The sequence below is a fragment of the Ambystoma mexicanum genome, chromosome 6p (genome assembly GCF_040938575.1).
Source record: "Ambystoma mexicanum isolate Mex_15411 chromosome 6p, UKY_AmexF1_1, whole genome shotgun sequence".
Taxonomy (NCBI): domain Eukaryota; kingdom Metazoa; phylum Chordata; class Amphibia; order Caudata; family Ambystomatidae; genus Ambystoma; species Ambystoma mexicanum.
The window spans coordinates 597,922,054-597,939,452 of record NC_090935.1 but is presented as its reverse complement, the minus strand read 5'-3'; the positions used below and the strand labels follow the sequence as shown (position 1 = coordinate 597,939,452).

General features: G+C 49.6%; 1 protein-coding gene across 1 annotated transcript in view; it reads right to left on the bottom strand.

The window, feature by feature from the left end:
* Positions 1-17,399, bottom strand: part of WDR41 (WD repeat domain 41) — a 579,210-nt gene that overhangs the window by 446,276 nt on the left and 115,535 nt on the right. Inside the window, exon 3 of the mRNA XM_069627429.1 lies at positions 1,421-1,469. Within this exon, the coding sequence (XP_069483530.1) occupies positions 1,421-1,469 (49 nt within the window). The remainder of the gene's footprint in view (positions 1-1,420; positions 1,470-17,399) is intronic.

Here is a 17,399-nt window from a genome sequence, read left to right as displayed (position 1 = left end):
GGTCACACACCCGGTGCTTGTTCTTCCAGGGAAATATTTTGTTGCAACTGGGGCAAAATTTTAAAGGTGTATTTTCCATAATTGTTTGGAAAGGCAGCTTGGTGAAAATAGGGGGAAAAGGGGAATATGCATTCTCTTAGTAGCCCAAAATATGACCACCCCCCCACTCTCCCTAATGTCTGGGCCAAGTCCTGGCGCGGCCTTCCAATATAAAGGACAGAAAGAGTAACTAGCTCTAATTAGGTTTCAATCAATGGCGTCAGCCGAATAGGAACTCTGCGTTTTAGCGCCCATCAATGATGGCAGAAAGAAATCAATCTGAGGGGCTGCAACGCTTGAAGGACCATGGGTACAGTGGACGTCACACTAGGGATAGTATTACTGGCACAACCTGTTGACGTCCCTTTTTGAGTTTCAAAAACAACAACTGTAATACTCCACAGCTTCCACCATCATGTGATCTAAGCAGATTCGACAAGCCTCAGAAATATATGTACAGGTACCAGATTTTCTGACTTTCTTCCTGCCCCAATTTCAATCAAGAAACATGGATTAGACATTCCCAGCACACAGGAGGAATCTCTGCCATTTTACAGAACTGACACTGCACAGACTATCTTTTTACTCCAGATTACTTCAGGTCGCCTCGAGCATAGCCAATAACTACTTGCTACCGGATGGAATATATTAACATGCAGCAGGAAGCGGTTGCAGCACAAAGGTTCGAAAGATCTGCTTAACAGCAGGGCACTTGCAGGCTTGCAAGAAGAGTTGCTATGCAAGGTGCCAGGGACCAGGTGTCCCACAAGTTACACCGTTGAATGCTGGGAACTCCCAACCCGCCCCACCACCCCCATAACTCCCTTTTCTGCTTAATCATCAATTTTTTCTGACCACATGGAGATTGGCATGAGTGCGCGTTCAAGATCTCACAGAGACGACATGATTTATTTTCCCAGGTGTGGAGAGCGCCATAAGTGGAAATACAATAACCTCTACAATTCCTGTTATACAAGATTGTGTGATGGAACGTGGATATGAACACATTTCTATGCAATGTAATTGTATTCATACTATATCCATACTCAAACATGTACTGTAGCATTTCATGTAACCTGTACTCTGATTCTAGTCATGGGAGTTACCTTAGGTTGGGGGTGGGGGATGTACTGCTTTAGGCACATACTGCTTTAACTAGTTTGATGCATCCTGAAACAACTCAGAACAAATTGGTTTTGAAAAATCCACCGTGGGGGTGATATGAGATAATAGAGCCCACCAGGCATGGTTCACGCTGGTCTCCACTGTCACAATAGAGATCTGAATGATTATTTCAATTGCTAAAATGAAGGTCAACGAAGAAGGGAGTTTTTCAGAATGAAGTAAAAAAGCTTTATTCATAAATTGTAATATCACTTACCTGAACATCCCACAAAAACACAATGCCATCGTCTCCAGCGGAGGCAAACCTAGGAAGAAAGGAAAAGTGACTTTTTAAAGAAAAATGCATCTATTTGCATCTTTTCTCTAAAACTAAACAAATAAGATGATCAGATAAGTAAATCAAGTAGATCTGAATACATCAGTTGACAATACAATCTTTTTAAAAGTTAAGGTTATGCATGTAGAAAATGCCAATGGTAATTATTAAACATTCAATATACCATAAAGCAAAGCCAACATGCTTTAAAGAACAACTCGCCAATTGCTAGAAGCTTTTGATTTGTTACTTCCTGACTGGTAGTGGAGAAAAGCACCTGGCCTACTTATGTCAGTGAACAAAAAAGGGGCAGCCACACATGTGATGTCATCAATGAGATTTGTGATGGCATCTTTGATGTCATGGGTGTTAGTCCTTGCAGTGCACACTGGTGGCGCGAGTTATGGTTGGTTAGCTTACCATAACTGGCGAATTTAGGGGGGGGTTCGGTTTTACCTGTAACCATAACGTCCCTTTAACAATGTTTTTGTTAGTGTATTTCATAGGTTTTTAGTAGGGCACTGTAACCAGAACGCTTTAGCATATTATTTTCTGTAAAGAAGATAGCTGTTTGGTACTGCAACGGAACCATAATGTCCCCTTAACAACAGATTGTTACTGATTCTTTGACTGCCCTAATGATAAACGTGTGGAAAGGCCAAATTGTGTGGTGTATGGATCCATTTGCGCTAGCCCTTCCTTTTCCAAATAGTGTTGGCGTTTCTTCATATGGTAGGCTACCGCATATCAAGTACTCCTGCCAACTACATGGGTGGCTCTGCAAACCTACCAATGCATGGCTAAAGCACACCTGACTTTATGACGCCCACTGGTAAACAAGGAACAGCAACCTGCAGTGTAACGTGGGCGTGGTAAATGTCACATTAATTTGATTTATGTGCCGATTGCCTTTCCATGACCCGTGAAACAAACACATTGTGCCTACACTGAGCAGTGTGACGGAAAGTGTCAAGAGGTCGGCTGCAGGTCGTAAAGTTAAAGAAAACATGTAACTGCAGGTGGGACAGTTTGTAGTCAGTCTGCAAAATGGCAAAGTAGGTGCAGCTTGCTCACACACATACTACTGCATGTAAAGGCAAGTAAGCAAACAGTGCAATATGCAGAGCATAAACAATGTTAGTGTTGCTTAGAAAAGTACTGTACCTGCATGGATCACACAGAATAAATGCCTTCCTCCGCCACGTAATCAAGCTGTGTTATGCGTGGTTGTAAACATTCTTGTATTCCAGAATGTATGCATCTCCGCGAATGCTACCCCTAAGAGTAATGGCGTTGCATGAAGTGTTTGTAATGCATGTGACGACAACTAAAATGAGAAGCACAAGGGATCAATGGGCAGTGTTACAGTGTTCCACCCTTCCAACAATTACGTAGGATGAATGCATGTACAGCATTTGCCACATCTGCTGCGGGCAACAAAAGGGGCACTCCTGTAGGGCAGCAGAGCTCTAAAACATCCTCAGAGACCCTATGGCACGCTACAGCCCCTTACCCGGCAAAGGGAATTGTATTGTACATGTACTGCAATGCGCTACTCTACAGAGGGAAGATACTTGGAAGTCCGTGGAAAGGGTTCTTCCGGGAGCAGGACAATGACTGGCGCCTATGTAGGTGAGGGCCACCCAATAATTCCATCTCTGGGCACGTCCCCTATGGTATCCATGCAGGTGCTACCCCTTCTGTACCGGGCCTTTCCTGCTGTTCCTTCTGTGGGGTGTGTCAGAAGACCATAAGAAATGGAAATGAATAGGGAAAGGAAAACAACACTTGACGCAACACTTGTTGAAAAATGTTCACTACTCTCAAGAAGGGCATCAAGGCAATTCGGATGGGGTGTGCAGAAATCGGGATGGCATGCATAGTCAGATGAACGTTACAGCTGGGGAAAAAAGTGTTCGTGCTGTGAAACGTCATAATCCCATTTGTGAAGTACGCCATTTACACAAGCCGTACAAAGACACAAATACACTTCTTCGTAATGTATCACGCTTTCTCCGTTTGCGAACCAAATAGAAAATGACGCAGCCACATCGATGTCTGCATAATATTATAGAACGTTATGCAAGAGATCAGATAGAAACGCATGACCTGGGCAAGTGCCTCCTTTATCGCAAAGGGCACTGAAACTCGTGTAACATGCTGTGCAAATTTCGATCCACAATCAATAGCAATAATATCGGCATGATTGCGTGTCACCAGAGTGTCACACAGCCAAACCAAAATCAACCACTTCATTGTAGGTACTCCATAGCATTATACATCCACATGATAGAGTCCAAAATGAGCAGCCACTGCACAGTGTTTTCCATTCACTTTCCGTTACTGTATTTCGAAGTCCCCTAAAACCTGCACGCTGTGGCTCGTGAAACACACAGCCAAACCGCACCCTCTGCATGTCTGTCGACAAATACACTGTGTTCCACACTCTGTGTGTACACACCACACCCAGAAAACTATTTGACCAATCCTGTAGGCTCAACAGGCCCATTTCTATGGGTGTCATCTGCAAAAGGGGCATATCTAACACGGGCCACCCGGCAAGTATCGCAATATTTGCAGACTTTTTGTGCTGGGCGTGAGCGGGAGAAATAACTTTCAACCAGGGTAGGGGACGTTGTTAGTTGTGGCGGCTCTTAAAAGAGCCTTTGTTTTTTTTTTTATAAAAGTGCTTCCATACAAACACTTTTTTGCGTTTTTTATAAGTAAGTTCACATTTTTACAATAGGGTCTTCACTGCAGCCTATAGATTTTGAAAGAAAACTGGCCACTGGTCACTGGTCGACAAAGACATGCCATTTCCTTTGAAAAGGTGAATATAGTGAGAAATGTTTTTGTCATTCTCACCTCTGGCTGGCGACAGGAATCATTGGAATAGTTCCACACTATTCTCGGGGGTATACATGAGAAAAGCACCTTGGCAGTGGGAAAAATGTGCTGCACTGCTTTCATCATCTTCTTCAGTTGACGGCACATATGGAAACAAGGAATGAACCCAAAAAGAAGGCTCCAAAGTGCACAACCACAACATGTACAGATCCAGAAGTGGCCATGCGTTGACATTCTACAAGCACTCCGCCACAACAGCACACTTCTACACTGCGCCACAAAGCCTCCACTCCCTCCTAACCAAAATTGTTAAAAAAACCTTTTTGGATGGCATACACGACCAGATCTTCCACAAAGGCATCACCCACGAGGAAAACTGTGCGACCTGCCATGTTTGCCAGCCGCACTACACAAAGTAATGGAACAAATAATTGCTGTCCTTTCATGTGACGTACACCCAGAGCACCTGATTGGCCAAAGGCCATATTCCCATTTCCATTGGCCACCATGGTGAGAAGCGCAAATTGTGACACGTCCCTTTGCCCAATGACCGCGAGGGCCGTGCCCCGGTGAAGCAGGAGGGCTCCTTCCTATTGGTGCTCTTTCCTGTGACATACACCCTGAGCACCACCTGATAGGACAATCGCTGCAGTCCCATTTCCATAGACCAGCATGGTGAGAAACGCCGAATGTGGCACGTGCTGGTTCCCAAGCATGTCGAGGGCCGGGCTCGAGTGAAGCAGGATTCCCTCTTCCTATTGCCGCACACCCTAAGCATCTGATTGGACAATCCCCACAGTTCCATTTCCATGGCCGCCACCCGCAAAATCCCCGGATGTGGCTGTCATGCTGCGTGTGGGCGTGGGGGAATAACATGCAACCAGGGTAGGGGGAGTTTGTGGTAAGGGGAGGCTCTTAAAAGAGCCTTTTTCTTTCTTTTTTTTTTTTTAGATGCTTCTACAGAAACACCTTTTGTTCTGTTTTTATTAGCTTTTGTGTTTTCTTGTGCTCACATTAGTACAGTAAACTCTTCACCACATCCTGTAGACGGGCAAACAAAACTGCATTGCCAATGGGTGACAACAAAATGCTGTTTTCTTGGAAAAACTCAGCTTTTCCATAACTAATGAAGTCATTGTTGCAGAAGAACATTCCACGAGCGGACAAAAAAGTATACATGTTTCTGTTGATGAGACATCTTCCCGCGTCTGGCTCAGTCTACGGAACAAATCTAAGCAAGCCAGGTAACCCATATGCATGCCGCTGTAGTGGATGACGATAACATCTACTGCTGCAAAAGTGGCGAGGTCTTTGCAAAGTGCATGGATATCGGCGAAATTGCACTCATACACAGCGTTCCACAATGCGTCCACTCCTTCCAAACCAAAATTGCTGTCAAAGTGTCTTTGCAGGGCATAGTTGTGCAGATCTATGACAAAGGGATCACCTACAACAATACTGTTTGCCATGTCAGCAACCCTCAGTACACAGAGTATAATGTACAACAGTTTCACCTCCCTAATCCCCACACTGCCATGTCAATTGGGCAAGGTGGTGTAAAAGGTAGATATTGGCACATGCGCCTACCAATGTAGCACGAGGGCCGCACCCCTATAAAGCTGGAGCAGTCCTTCTTCCCTTTGCACTATCTTCTCTGCAGCTCTACCTCATTGGGATACGTATAAATAGGCACACACGCATCCACCAATCACATTGAAGCCGCCATCATCCAACACTGTCACTCCTGTACAACACTTTAAATATACCGTTACTGTCGTGCCATTCCAAAGCACGTCCACTACAAAGTTCAATGAAAGTATGCATGATTTCTCCATCCGTATACATCCACATAGCCACCCAGGATGTGGCACGTGTAATCCTGAAAGTACCGTGTAATCCACTACCTTTTCGTGATAGTTTGGGGGGAGTGGCTGGGTAAACAATATCAAACTGGGTAGGGGATTCAGTCTTCCATCGTAGATGTATAAAGGTTTTATTTATTTTTTGTTTTTTCTCTTTATATGCGTTTCCGTTTACCTCTCCTCACATTTTTACCACATTCTGGTCAATTCTTTTTGCACAGTGTAAAAGAAAAGTGCATTGCCAATGGCGCTCAAATAAAAGCATTTCTACGGAACCACTGCATATTTTGCGACCTCATGATCTCTAAGTGGGTGGAGAACATGCCAGCAGTCTGCATAAATTCACGCATAATTCGGTTTATAGCACACCTTCCGACCTCTGGCTGTGGACAACTTACACCATCATGGACCCATACTCCTCTTGCTGTCAGCAACCTCTTCAGGTGACGGATTAATCGTCCACACGACATGTAACCCAAATGTAGACTTCCATAGTGCACCACGACAAGGTCAACGTTCATGACGGACGCCACATATCTACAAAGGCGAACCATCCCGCCGAAAATGCGGTCACCCTGACAGGCCCAGAAAGCGTCCACTCTCAACCCGAAATTACCTGCAACGCCTCTTTGCACACAACACCTGTGCAGATGGTGCACAAAGGTATCACCCACGATAAGCACTGTGCATCTCTCCATCTCGACCACCCTCACAACACAGTATTGGGACGAAATATTATCGCCCCTTTCTGTGAACCTGTGAACCACACCCTAAACCTCTAATTGCCTATTTCACACAATTCCATTTCCCTTTCCACCCCGCTCATAATGGGGTTCTACGTTATTTTGCCGCGGGATTTTTCGTCACAGGACTTTTCATCGCCGTTTTTTTTTTTGGTTTTTTTGGGGGGGGTTACCGCCCAACCCCCCCCTTTTTTTAAATTATTCCCTTTCACTCACAAATATTTATTTAATTTTTAACCCCCCCCCAAAAAACTAAAAAAACAAGGTTTTTTTCGATAAAAAACCGCGATGAAAAGTCCCGCGACGAAAAATCCTGCGGCAAAAGAACTGTACACCCATAATGGGAGGATGCGACACATGCGCTTTCCCATCTACAGTGAGGGCCACGACCCAGTAAAGCACACACAATACTTCTTCCCTTTGCACAGTCATTTTTGTATCACTCCCCCATTGGGTGCTGTCGGTTCGATAGCACAGCGAGTAGAGCGCTCGCTTTGACAACTGCAAAGAGCCTGCTGACCCAGGTTCGAATCCCGGCGGGACCAAACTCAGCCTTTCATCCATCGGAGGTCGATAAATGAGCACCACACACCGTGGGTAATAATAAGCAGCGCTCAGATGCCCGAGGGTTCGTAGCACTATATACATTCTAAATTCTAAATAAATTCTAAATTCTGTCAAATTTTCAAACACGCATGCAGCAATCGCATACAAAACCTCTTCATTGCACACTGTTATTTCTGTACACCACTCCATATTTAGAGTTAAACACTCAGTACTCATTCCATTTGATTGCAAAGCCCCTCCACCAGAAACTTCTGCTCAAGAATGCACGATTGCAGCATCCACAAAGATCCTAAGATACACCCACCACACCTTTGGCCATGCACACAACAGTGCAGCCCTTTCCCCACCCACCACAACACTATACATCCAAGCAAGCGACCATGTGGGCACGTAACATTATGCACAAACTTAACATACGTAGCAGCACTTCTACCCAATTCCCCCACACCATAAAACTGTTATGCGCACCTGGTATCCACAGGGACGCCACCCAACCCTGGTTGGATGATTTGTACTCTCGGACCCTCTCCCGGTCCCTTGGTAAGGCCTCTGGTTAAAGATGGGTCTGCAACATAGGAGAGCTGGATTCAATACCAGATTGTCTTTATGTTTTCCCACCTCCCTTGGCCTCAACTCCTTCCTCTCTCTTGGGCCTTCTCCTCACCTTAATATTGTAAAAAGTGGATTCTCCGTCCTGCTCCTCGTGGCAGGGGCGACTAGATGTGGGGGCGAGCAGCGACCAAGTTACTTCACTGGTGCAAGCCCCCCTGTGGGAATCCAGGCCTGCTGCGACTCTGTAGGTTTGCTGTTTTACACTCTTTATATGCAGTTCTTATGTTCCTCTTAGTTCAAATAATAATGTCTTGCTTCTTTCCTTTTCGGTATGGAAAGGTATTTTGGTGTTGTCATGCAGTTTGAAGATGAGCATGGGCCGGTAGGCAAAAGCGCGGTGTGCGCAATGCTGTCCAGTGAGTAATGCTCGGCGCTGTTTCGCCTTTTATATTGCTAACCTGTGTCTTTTCTCTCCTTGCAGGTCACGATGTTCCTTGCCGAGGGCCGTAATGTTCCAGCGATGATACTAACCAGGAGATGACTATCCAGGTAAGAATTGTGTGGCTTTCTTCATTCGGGAGGAACCGTGAGTAAACACTTACTAATGCTGTCTTTCTTTCTCCTCTTGCCAGGTTATGTTATTCCCGGATGCATGCAGTGCCGGATGATGGAGTTCGTACCTTCATGTGAGTGGAACTGAAGTCGGTGATGGATTGAAGACCGGATACTGTTCCAGGTAAGTTTCGTAGTGTTCTTTCTCTCTCTGCTGGTCCTTGATTTCAGGTAAGATGGCATCAAAGTACTGGATACAGTGAGCGTTACGCTGCCCACAGCAGAATAACGCAAAGCGTGTTCTGCTTTTTGGGTGCGGTTTAAATAGTCTCAGGTGAAGTAGTCCAGGTAAAGTAGTCCCAGGCCTGCCAAATCCAAAAGACTAGACCGCATAGCTCAGTTCCTTGTAATTGAGCTGTGTGTGCGCCTCCATGTTGGCTGAACACCCCCCCACCAAAGTTAAATAGTCCCAAGTAAATAGTCCCATTCTAATGTTGGTCTTCATGATGGTTATGAGCCTGGTGCCAAAGCCATTCACAAAGTATTGTGTCACTGACAACCTATGCACAATGGCTTCACAACATTGGGCCTACTTCAATAAATCTGCAAACAGCAGAGTAACCAACCACATATAAGCTGAACTTCAACCATACCCTCTTTCATAATCACATTATGTACACACTGCACCCTGTGGCTACACTACACAACTTCTCACTGCACCTTCTCCTGCTGCACACCAAATACTGTAGCATGTTGCAACTATCACCACAACCATGGAACGCACAATACACGCTTTGAAACTCAATTGTGGTGCTGTAGCACGTTGACAATGTGCTCCACACCCATTCTCCAAGGATCAACACCCTGTGCCTGATGGACTGTCAAACCTGCATTGCTGCAGTCGGTGTGCTCCTTGCACACATTCCCACGCACCGTAATGCAACCATGCATGTCAGCAGGTCACCAACTACAACTATGCACATACGCACCACTGGCACCAGCACTCCTAACCAACCTCCACACCGCAATGGATATGCACAGCGTTACATGCAACAGTTATCATAATGTATGAACATTACACTGTCTCCGGCACCCCTACGCCCTTTCATTCACATACTATTGTCTAACCCACTTCCACTCAGAAAGTATTGTGTCACTGCCAACTTAACCACAACATGTTTACAACATTGCCCATACTGCAAGCATTGTGCACACAGCACACTATTCAAGCACATATAAACCGCCCTTCAACCATACCCTCTACCATACTGACAGTATGCAAACACTGCACCCAGTGCCCACACTGCATGACTTTTCACTGCAGCATCTCCAACTACAGCGCACTACAAAACACCCTCTCCTGCACCCTGTGCACTTTCAATCACATATTATGGGCATACCCACATCCATTCACAAAGTATTGTGCCACTGCCAACCTACCCACATTCTGTTTGCAACACTGGCCTATGACGGCTGAAATATGCTCCACAACCATTCCTTACATGTCACCACCCTCTAACTGATCAGTCAAAAATGCATTACTGCCGTGGGTGTCCTCAAGGCCTAGGCTGTTGAGTGCATCGGCCTTCGGCCATGCACCCAATAGTCTAGGTCTTGAACACACCCACAGCATTGTGATGCCACCATGCATGTCACCAACTACGCCCATACACATAAGACACCATTGCCACCAGCACCCCTACCCTAGCAGCGCACCGCCATGGAGCTATGCAGCAACAAATTGCAACAGTTACCATAATGTACAAAGAAAACACTCTTCTTTCAATCACATACTATGGATGTACCCACTTCCATTCACAAAGTACTGTGTCACTGCCAACCTACCCACATTCGGTTCGCAACATTGGCTCTACTGCAACCAATCTGCACACACCACACTATGCAAGCACCACCCTCTAATGGATGTAGAGTCAAACATGCGTTCCTGCGGTGGGTATGTTGAAGCCCTACACTCGTCAGTGCATGCAATACAGCCTACGGGCTTTGGCCATGCACCCAATAGTCTAATCCTTCCACAGACCCACCGCACCTTCATTCACCCATGCATGCCACCATGTGCTCAATTACCGCATTCCATGCGCAGCGAACAGCCACCCGCGCTCCCACCCTACCTATGTCATGTGCAATTCACTCCCCTTCTGCAATTGACCCGCCAACACTCACCACGAAAAAGAGGTTGCTGCAAACAGGTCACGCCAGAAGCTATTGGGCCTTTAAAACAGTTGCCTCCGGAGGCCACGAGGGGGCGCGGGCAAGATGGCTGCCTAAGCTTCGCGCTCCCCAAATGGCCCCGGGAAACTTGAGAAAATGAGCGTCCTAATGGACAGTGACCCCCAGCAATTTGTGACGACCTGAGAAGGGACCCTGTGTGGAGTCTTTGGGCGGCCTTCTGGGGTTCCCCCGTCACGGAGTTAGCCGCGGGTGGCCCTTCCCCACCCCCAGGCGACGCGGAGGGGAACGTGGCCTGATGCCTGCGGGGCAGCCTGCAGCCTCACGCGAGGAGGGGCTGGTGCGCTCCTCGCACAAGACATCTGTGATCGTCGGACGGGCCCTCCCCCCTCGCTGTACTGTGAAGGTTTTGGTCTCCCCCTCTGGGGGTCCGCCGGCGCATAGACGCTTCGGTGCGGGATCCTCCACCCACCCCTCCCTCGCTCCGGAGTGAAGTGCAACCTTGTGGCCGTGCAAGGGGAGGTGGCCGGAGGAGAGCTTGGCGCGGCCACCTCTGCGTCCCCGATACCGCGCTGTGGGGGTGCTGAGGCCCGTTTTCCCCTGGCTCCCCCACCCCGTCAGTGAGGACACCACACGGCCCGGGCCGACGCGGGAGCGCACCCGGGCCCCCTCCCGCCAACGCACGCTATCAGCGCGGACTCCACCAGGACAGCCCGGGGAGGGGCTCCAACCGAGGCAGTGAGGCCGCAGGGGCGTTGGGGCCTCCGGGGGTCCGCCCTTCTCCCCTCTCCAGAAGGCCCAGGCCGTTGCGGGAGTGCGCCCAGGACCCTTCCCCTCTCCTTGGGATGCACCGGACTCCTGAAAGGAGGCCACACAGGGGAATCCGCCCCCTGCAACGAGGAAACAGCAGGTTAGTCACCACGCACCCACATCAGCAGGAGGGACCAGCAGCCGCACCACCCCGCCAAACACCTGGACTGTGGGGCCCACACGGCGCTATATTCACAGGGGCTCAGGCTCTTTCTTGTGCACTCTCTGGGGTGCGGGCACCACACAATACCCTGCTCCTCTTCCGAGAGACAGCCTCCCCACCAATGCTAAGAGCTACCAGGTCCTCCCCGGGGGGCAGCACCCCCTCTAACACCAGGGAGCGGCCCGACTGCCCCCCCTTCTGCGGCCCACTCCAGAAGACCATACGGGACACTGCCTGCCCAGCGGGCCCCCGCTGGCACCTGCAGAGAAAGTAACATCCTGTTGGAGGCGGTGCCTGACCCCGGGAGTTGCACAGCAGGCCCCTTGGAAACATTGCCCCCCCCAAATACACTGAGGGGACACAGAGAGGAGATACAGAGTGGGCCACACCGAAGAGCGGAGTTCTCACCACTGAATTTGGCGATACCAGTCGGGATCCACCCAGACTCCGAGAAGGGCACGAAACAGGGCATTGGAATTTCCCCAGAATGCTGACTTATAACTAACACACCAGCGGTGCTCGTCCCGGGGAGATCAGAGTGGTACCCTGCAGAACGGGGCCCTGGGAGCAACGCACACCCCGACCACGGGGGTGGGGGGGTATTACCCCATAGTCCTGCTCCACGCAACAGCACAAACAACCCAGGGCACCGGAAAGACGCTAGTGGACGCACCATACATCACAGCGCCCCAGGGTGACTGGGGGCCCATGAACTGGAAAGAAACCCTTGCGAGATATCAGTTCACACCAGGGCAACAGAAGATGAAAACCAGACCTCCCCCCACGCCAGCTCGACATCAATACCATTCAGAGCAACATCCAGACAATACTCGACAAAATCAGAGGCATGAGGACGGACATGGGCGCCAAGCTTGCGGACCTCACGGCCAAGGTCTCCACACTGGAGGACCGGATGGAAGGGGTGGAGAATAATCAGGCCCCTGCAGACCTTCTTGAGACACAAATGGAAGTAAGGTTCAAGGAGCTGCAGCGCCGCAAGGAGGATCTCCGCCTCAAGGTCGACGATATGGAAAATCGCGAGAGGAGGAATAACCTGAGGATTTTCGGTCTGGCGGAGACAGAGGGGGAGACCCATGTGGGCCTGGAGGGGAAGGTTCAAGACATTATCAGGATCGTCCTGGGGTCGGACTCTGGAGAGATAAGAGTTCATCGGGCGGGCTGGGTTGGAAGGGGCCAGCTGTCAGTGCTGGCAAGATTCCACTATTATAGAGAGAAAGCCAGACTTTTGGAAAGGGCATAGACTTTGAGAGACAGACAATATGGCAACTCTAGGGTGACAATTTATCAGGACCTCTCGGCCCTCACGCTCCAGATGAGGAAAAAATGCGGATCCATCACCAGATGGCTGCAGGAGAAAGGGGTCCGCTATCGATGGGGGCATCCATTCTATCTTCCCTTTGAATGGCAGGGCCAGAGATACCAGCTAGTTACGGAAGAGGAGATTCAGAGGGCCACGGATGACTTGACAGGGGATATGGCAGGAGCATCCAGAGACCGGAACGAAAGCGACAGGGATCCCGGCCGTGCCCCCCAGGGCCTGGACCTACGCAAGGGAAGCTTAAAGTAAGGGCTCCAGGAAGTTCCAGAAAACCAGACATCCCCCAGCGGACTGCGGGGGCCCCACATGAACACATGGGAAATGTTAAAAAAAGGCTCAACCATCAGACCGAAGCTCAACATATAACCTTTGTGGGGTCTTAATAACCAGGGGAAAGAGTTGGCTATCTTAAGTCTCTACTGCAGTTGGGGTGTTCTTTGTTTGAATGTTTTGAGTTAAAGTTTCACAGTTACATGACGAGACACTGGTCAAGCGGCAAGAGGAGTGTTTTTCAGGGCCTCGACCTCGAGAATAGGCGTGGGTCCACAGACTCACGTCGAGAGGCATCAGGCAAGTGACCCCGTGGCTAAGCAGAGCGGATTCTACAATGTGAAGCCAGGGGGGGGCCCTCGTTGGGGCTCCGACGCCGATGGAAAAAGGGTGCTACTCCAGAGTTTGGGGCATGAAGGAACGTCCCACATATAATCTTTTCCCAGGGCCAGGGTAGCGACCCTGGTGGTTCGTTGTTAGTTCCAACCCCGGCTGGGGGGGCAGCGACGAACGCCTTGCAAAATGGGTAAGGGAGGGAGGTGGGAGGGGCAGAGAGGTTTGTGAGGGGGTTAAGGGAAAAGGGGAAAACCAGTTCGAGCCATGTTTTTTTTTTTCAGCGGGTTTCATATAGGGATTACATAGAGGGGTTTGAAGAGCACAAGATGAAGAACAACGATAATTGAGGGGAAAATAGGCACGCTGAATGTTAAGGGCTTAAACTCCAAGAATAAGAGATCTCTGACGAGTAATATGTTTCGCAAACAAAGACTAATGGTCCTCTTCCTACAAGAAACACATTACAAACAGGGGAAGGAATCGACGATAAGGTGGAAGGACATTGGCAGTAACTATTGGTCCTCCCATAGAAGTACCAAAAAGGAGGGGGTGGGCATGCTATTGGGCAAGACGTTCCGCCTCATGGAAATAGATACCAAGAGGGGTTTCGGGGGATGGTTCCTGGGAGTCAAGGGCACCTCCGAGGGGGAACGCATCACCCTAGCCATCCTATACACACCCAATTCGGGCCAGATACGATTCCTCACTCAAATTTTTAGGGTTATGGATGACTGGGCGGAGGGGGCCACGATACTTGGTGGGGACTTTAATCTCATATTGGACCCCCGCTTGGACTGGTGGTTGGCAAAGGGCGGTGTGCCCAAGGAACCCTCCAAGGACAACTTAGCTCTGCAGGCCCTTCTGAGGGAACACTATTGGGTGGATGTATGGCGCAGAGCGTGCCCGGGCCAGGGTGGATACACCTTCTTCTCGCCCCCACACTATACCTACACTAGAATCGACCTTTTGTTATTATCTGAGGAAGGGAGAGGGGAGGGGAGGAGAGGTTGAACAACCAAGGGTAGAGGCAATATCGTGGTCAGACCATGAGCTCCTGATAGCGAACTGGTCACTGCACGTCTCCCCGAGAACATCGCGATGGAGGTGCAACGACACGCTCCTCAGAGACCCAATATTTTGGGAATTCATGAGGAAGGAAAGACGGCCTAATTTGAGATAAACGATAACTGGGAGACAGAGATGGCGGTGGTGTGGGAGGCGGCGAAAGCCACCTTTAGGGGCCTCCTGATAGCCTAAGGTTCAAGGCATAAGCGCGAAAGGGGCCCAATTGAAAACAAGATCCGTACAGAACTGCGGGCCCTGAGAGCTAAGCTGGGCGCACCCGTGGAGGACCGTGAGGCTCTCTTGGTAGAGATGCAGGGCAAAAGACAGGAGCTGCACACGGTCCTCATAGGGGAAGTCATCAAGAAAGTGAGATACACCAAACAAAGGTACTACGAAAGGGGCGATAGAGTTGGAACCCTTCTGGCACATAGGGCTCGGGGATGCAGAGTGGAGAGAGGGGTGGGCCTTCTCAGGGACAAAGTGGGGTCCGCAAAGGTCGGGAGGAAATATCAGAGGGATTTGCCGACTTCTATAGCAAACTGTATTCCAGACGGGAGGGCGAGTCTCTGGAGGATATCCGGAGCTACTTGGCTGAGTGCTGCCTGCCCTGATTGACTGACCCCGAGCACAAGGCCCTGGAGGGGGATATATCAGAGGATGAGGTGGAGGGAGCCATTAAAACACTAAAGGCTGGAAAGGCCCCAGGGGGAGACGCTTATATGGCAGACTTTTATAAACAATGCCAACCAATCTTGGTGAAACCGCTGACCAAATGATTTAACCAAATCAGAAATCGGGACTCGATCCCACCTACGTTCCTGCAGGCCCTAATCACTGTCATTCCCAAGCCAGGCACGGACCAGGCAGAATGTGGGTCATACAGACCCATTTCGCTCTTAAACCTAGACGCCAAGATCTTTGCCAGAATCCTGGCGACCAGACTAGAGGGGTGCCTCTCCCGGTTAATACACCCAGACAAGCGGGATTCATCTTAAATAGACAGGGCTCTGATAATATGCGGAAAACCCTTCATGTTCTCAACTCGAGGGTGGTGCGGGAGGAGAGCGCGCTTTTGTTGGCCCTCGATGCAGAGAAGGCCTTTGATAGGGTCAGCTGGGCATTCATGGGGAAGGTTTTCTCAGCTCTGGGGATGGGGCCGAGGTGGATGTCCGCGCTATACTCTTCTCCGTCGGCCAGGGTGTTCGCAAACGCAACGGAATCAAGGACATTCCCTCTGGAGCGAGGCACAAGGCAGGGATGCCCATTGTCTCCCCTGATTTACGCACTGGTAATGGAACCATGGGCAATCTCTGTTCATAAGGATGAGGCCATTAAGGGGGTCCAGATAGGGGACACAGAGTGTAAAATCTGCCCATTCGCTGACGATGTCCTACTTTACATCACGAGGCTGTCCAGGATTCTCCAGGGTCTGAAGCGCTATGGGGACCTATCGGGATACAAGGTCAACCTCGGGAAATCGGTGGCATTCATAAGGGGAGGTCTGCCAGACCAAGAGATAAATTACGTGAGGGGGCTCCCGAGGGATTATTTCCAGGTAACTTCCCCCCGCTCTGGTCTGAAATCAAAAAAGATATAGAGAGATGGGCAAGATCGGGCCTCTCCTGGATGGTGCGTCTCAACCTAGTGAAAATGGTGATTCTCCCCAAGTTTCTATTTCCCTTCCAAATGCTTCCCGTTCAGGTCCCTAAGACGTTCTTTACAGAAACAAAACGAGTCCTCTTGAACTTCCTTTGGTCCAGCAAAAAACACAGGATCTCCTAAGAGGTACTAACCAGGCCAAAGGAAGACGGTGGGGTGGGTTACCCGGACTTGGAGACATACTATAGGGCCTCCCAGTTGAGAGTGCTTGTCGACTACTTCACCCCAGGTACTGAAAAACAATGGGTGGCTATGGATAACAAAGTCCTTGCACCTGTCACAGTTGAGGAATGGCTCTGGGTCCCAAGAAAACACATCCCCAGGAGGATACTGAATCACACAGTCCTGAAAGTGTTATGGTCCCTATGGAGGGAGGGAGGCTACCATCGCTAGCTCACGACCTGGCCCTCCCCATTGAGCTGCACCTGGGCCCCCCCTTTCATAACCAAAATAGCGGAGCCAACCGCATTTCAAAAGTGGTTCGAAGCCGGTCTAAACAGGACCGGACATCTTTGGGTGGGGGGCTCATTTCTACCCCCCCCCCGAGTGATCTAGAGAAGGCACTGGGAATAGGCACTCTATCACCATTCCGATACCTCCAGCTCAAGGGGGTCCTCACCGATCCTTCGTGGGGCGACACTCTCAGGAGAGATTTAACTGATTTTGAGAGACTCCTCATTTCTACCTCAGGTTCCAAGGGGGTGATTTCTCGCCTTTATAAACTCTTCTTGCCATCTGCCCCAAGGGACCCACCACCAGCTTGTTTGCAATGGGGGAGGGACCTAGGTGAGGAGATAGATGATGAAAGGTGGTTAAAAATGTGCAGGCGGGCCAACAGCTCCACGGCCTCGCTGCAATTTCGGCATCAGGCCCTTAAGGTTATTCACAGGTGGCACTACCCCCCGCAAAGGATTGCTAGAATGAGGCCGGTGTACGACCCACACTGTTGTAAGTGTAAGAAGGT